The sequence below is a fragment of the Octopus bimaculoides genome, chromosome 30 (assembly GCF_001194135.2).
Source record: "Octopus bimaculoides isolate UCB-OBI-ISO-001 chromosome 30, ASM119413v2, whole genome shotgun sequence".
In the NCBI taxonomy this organism is placed as follows: domain Eukaryota; kingdom Metazoa; phylum Mollusca; class Cephalopoda; order Octopoda; family Octopodidae; genus Octopus; species Octopus bimaculoides.
In genome coordinates, this window is record NC_069010.1 from 3,000,301 (window position 1) to 3,005,103 (window position 4,803).

Here is a 4,803-nt window from a genome sequence, read left to right on the forward strand (position 1 = left end):
TATATATATATATATATATATATATATGTATTATGTGTGTTTGTGTTTGTCACCCACCAACTGTTGTTCACAATTTTGACTTTAATCTATTGCTGTTTTAAGAGAATACTGTGATTTAATTTATACCCGGTCAACCTCTGCACGAATCAGCAAATGTTTAACTTGTTTAATTTCTTATATTGGAATAAAGACACTGGATTAACTCAGGATGTTTGGGATCTTCGTCACTCTGAAGCGGTCAAATCAAATTGCAATATCGTTACTGTCATTTCTGTGTTTTTAATACACCAAATTCCTAAAGAGAAGTCTATTTGAGACAAAACTCAGAACAAATGCCGTCTTGAGTTTCTCTATGCATTATAAATGAGTCACAGACAAATTGCCATATATAGAGGACTACATATATGAAAACAATGGCAGTTATTTTGTATTAATATTGTTATCAAAACACGTATCAATGAATTCAAACAGAAAGAAGAAATCTTTTTGTTCCGTACCCTATATAGCTTATCATCGCTCGTGGAGAAAAAGAATATCCTTGAAAAGGCTGATATTTCTTCGACTTTCAGATGTTTTGGTAAACTTTTTGGTAATGAAATAAAGGAAATTGTCTGTATATCTTCTTGTTGTGAATCAGGGTGTGAGTGGTTATAGAGCTGTTAGAGAAAAATGAAAGAAAAATTTGAAATTGATAAATAATAAATAAGAGAGCAGTTCATCTGAAGAGTTTGATAATGATATAAAAATGGGGGAAAAATGACGTATATGCTTAGATGCAACTGAGTCCCTACATTTGTTAATTCAAACGGAATTAAATGACTTAGTGCTCGATTTGGAATTACCAAAAGAAAAGACAGAGTTGCTCGGCTCCAGACTTCAAGATCGGAATTTTCTCCAGCCAAACTCCAAAGTTCCCAATCGTCATCTGCAGTTTCATCATTTTACTTAGAGGAGGACAACATTTGTCTCTGCCACGATATCAGTGGTCTGATAGAAAAGATTGGCTTTCGCTATGATCCAAAAGTATGTAGACTGTTCATTGACTCTAATAAAGCTTGCCTTAAAGCTGTATTACTGTACAACGGTGATGAAAATCTTTCAATACTTGTAGCACATGTCACCGACCTTAATGAGACTTATGAATCAATGAAACTGCTGCAAAGGCTCATCGAATATAAAGGCCACATACGTAATATTTGTGGTGGCCCTAAAGTTGCATTATTAGTTCTTAGGTTATACTTGGGTTACACAAAGCGTGACTGCTTTTTGTGTCCCTGGAAGAACGGAGATAGCAAGAAATACTACAAAAAACGTGATCTTCCAGTTCTAGATGAACTGAACATGTTGATAAACACAATGTGAAATACCCAGCACTTATTGACTCTCAGATAATACATCTTCCATCACTTCTCATTAAACTTGGCTCTTTGTTGAATTTCGCGAAGAGTATGGATGATCAATGTAGTGGTTTCCAATAATTAAAGGATAAATTTAAAGGAATTTTGACAGATACTAAACTTGAAGCTGGAGTTTTCACTTGACCTCTAATCTGCAGTGTCATCCTCGATTCACCGTTTCCATTTAATCTAAATGAGAATGAACTAGGAGCACTAACCACTGAGTCAAACTTCAGTACTACCAAATGGCATGAGAAAAGCATCCAGTACGCTCTGTAAAGTGGGTGTCGTAAGGAAGGGCAACATCCATCCACAGAAATCATGCCAAAGCTGACTCTGTAGCACAGTACAGTCCTTGGAGAGACCGGATTCTGTCAAACCATTCAATTCATGCCAGCATGAAACGTGGACGTTAAATAATGATGATGATGATGATGATGATGATGTAATATAGATGACACTCACACAAAACTTGTTATTATCTTTTTTTTTGTGCTGAAGCAAAAGATAAGAAAAATAATGCCGTCAGTTGTATGGATATAAGTTCTAATTATTACGTTAGCATTATAGCTGATCTATTTAATCTGTGTGCTATGTGTGTGTGTGTGTGTGTGTGTGTGTGTGTGTGTGTCTTTTGTAAGATGTATCAGATAATGTATATACAATAACTACTTTATACGACAATAAATGAAATTATATTGCATTCTAATGTATTTCATCAATTTGGGTGTTTAGAAAAAAACGGTTAACAAGAGAGTAATCATGTAAACGTATTGTACCTGTGCTTCTGTTTCATTAGTTCCATAGAAAACACCATAGAAAAGACCATCGAAAGTGTCCTTATTCACTTTGGCAACACCAATACCAAGATTAGAATATATAGCTGTGACTTGCTGCTCTTCCAGTGGAATCTTTTCTGGGATCGTTTCTATAATGTCCAGTAATCTGTGAGAAAATCAAGAAAATGACTTTCAATTAACAATGTGTTTCGAATACGTAATTAGCTGTAGGTGTAATTACACTAATTATCTTAACTAACATGTCTTTGTATGCTACTGTTGCTTCTACTACCTCTGTTGTTGCTAGGTTAGCGTTGATGCAGAACATTTTATTATTTATGCTGCTGCAAATATGGCTGCTGCTATTGCTTCTTTTCTTTCTTCCTTTCTCTCTTCGTCTTCATCTACTACTACTACTACTACTACTACTACTACTACTACAAGGAAAAGTGATTTGAATATTACCTGCTGACACTTCTATCAGCTTGTTCTGCCTCAGCCAAAACCTTCTCTGGTGTGTTCATTATATTGTTGATACCAAGAAGTATATTGTCCAGTGTTATATTAGCCGACACGTTCGATATCAATGGCGCCATTTTCTCAAGAATATCTACAGCCAAGTCAATATCTTGTTGTTTGAAATACACTGACTTTTGCGAAACATTTAAGACCTCTTTCGAAATATCGCCGATATTACCTTAAATGAAAATTTTACCATGAAATTTAATGGAATTACAGTCGCTTTGATTTGAAATATTAAATGCAAATTAAATGTCACATAACAAGTAACGAATCACCGGAAGTTAATTAAAAACTCCGACTTCAAAGACCAGAAAGATTGCTGAATGTGTTCAGTTCATCAGTTCTGTACTCATCAAACAGCCTGAGGGTCTCCTGCTCTGTAACATTAACTGAAACAGCGGGGGAGTTACACAACACTGTGGCGCCCTTTATAGGTTAGTAAGGCAGACACTTGATGGTAGTGGACGACGTGTGTTTGTACACAATATCATTGACAATCAATGAAAAGCGATACACCAACCGTCTTAAACAGCCATTAATTTCAACTCAATTATTTTTCTAATCCCAAGGTGAATCTAGACGAAAGCGGGTCGCCGTTCTAAGGAATAATATTGGTTTTCAAATACTTAGTTCAAATTTTGGTACTAGGCCAGCAATTCTGGGGGAGGATGTAAGTCAATTACATTGACCCCCACTGCTCAAATGGTATTTGTTTTATCGACTCCGAAAGGATGAATGATAAAGTGAATCTCAGAGAAATTTGAACTCAGAAAGTGAGGACAGACGAAATGCCGCTAAGCACTTCCTTCGTCCGGCGTGCTAACAATTCTGCCACTTCACTTCCTTGATCTAAAGATCAATATTGAAAAGATTCCATCAAGATTTCATAAAAAATTGATGTTATCAAATTACTGTATGCTGATGAGAACATATTCAATTTTACTGTGCTATAATAATATCTGTGAGAGGTAAGTTGCTCACATTCTATGATAAACAGCTTTGTGGACAGCTTCATTGAAGATTTATAGCCAAACATAATGTATGCGGAGAAGTATGTACCAGTAATTATCTTTGTTGTTTTTTCTACTTCTCTATGTAGTCAGCCTATCGGCAGAAAGTTAGTGAGGAATTAGTTTCAACGATTATAAAAATAAACTCAACTCTCCTAATTAATAAATTTTGTCATAATGTTTCTATAAATGAATCAATTGATCTACTGTTGGGCAAGATGAATACATTGCTGGAGAACTCAGAAGAGAGAATGCGGTGTATTACCTCTTGGTAGATAATATTAATTATAAATACACACACACACACACACACACACACACGAACACACACATACATACACACACATGCATACACACACATACACCCACACATACGTATAGTGGACGTAACGGAACAGACATACAAAGGCAAGTACATACATATATCTTCTCTCACAACTTCAACTACATTAAAAGTATTTCGAAGCACAGTTACTCGCTTACCTTCATCAATGACTTGGCTTCTGATGTTCTTTAGTCGTCGAGTGATCCACTCTGTATTGTAACATTCAGACATGTCTGGTTCTTGCCAGATACCAGTAAATGGTGAACACTTTAGTGATGTCTTAGTTTGGCTTGATAGCATTTCTAGATGCTTCACCGTTCTGGATGAACTGGAAAAATGAATGTAAAACATTGTCAGACGTGTTTATTCATTCTCTTCTCATCAATTTCAAAAGAATGAAGAGACCATCGATCTAGTTTGGATTTGAACTCATAAACTAGTAAAAGAAGGGTAAATAGCATAATGCGTTTTTGTGCGACATCTATTATTTACCCTGATCCCCTAACCTCAAAATGAATATAAAACGATCCTGCCAGTTGACCTCGCTTGTGTTTTGTATAATATTGGTTTCAATTTTTGGTACAAGACCAACACTTTTGGAGGAGAGGGTAAGTCGATTGCACCAACCCCAGTCCTCAATTGGTGCAGAGTTTATCCATTACTAAGGATTAAAGGCAAAGTCGACCTCGACAGAATTTGATCTCAGAACGTAAAGACAGACGAAGTGCTGCTAAACATTTCCCTTTGTCTAATATTGACAACAAATCAAA

The 4,803-nt window shown here is 35.7% G+C and overlaps 1 protein-coding gene across 2 annotated transcripts in view; it reads right to left on the reverse strand.

The window, feature by feature from the left end:
• LOC106883928 (adhesion G-protein coupled receptor G6) overlaps positions 1 to 4,356 on the reverse strand; it is a 25,922-nt gene extending 21,566 nt beyond the window's left edge. For both annotated transcript variants that reach the window (XM_014935072.2, XM_014935071.2), the window contains exons 1-4: positions 4,192 to 4,356; positions 2,642 to 2,873; positions 2,177 to 2,342; positions 498 to 656 (exon numbers count right to left, since the gene is read on the reverse strand). In XM_014935072.2, the coding sequence (XP_014790558.1) occupies positions 498 to 656; positions 2,177 to 2,342; positions 2,642 to 2,873; positions 4,192 to 4,333 (699 nt within the window). In that variant the 5' untranslated portion in view covers positions 4,334 to 4,356. The remainder of the gene's footprint in view (positions 1 to 497; positions 657 to 2,176; positions 2,343 to 2,641; positions 2,874 to 4,191) is intronic.
• Positions 4,357 to 4,803: the final 447 nt, after the last annotated feature.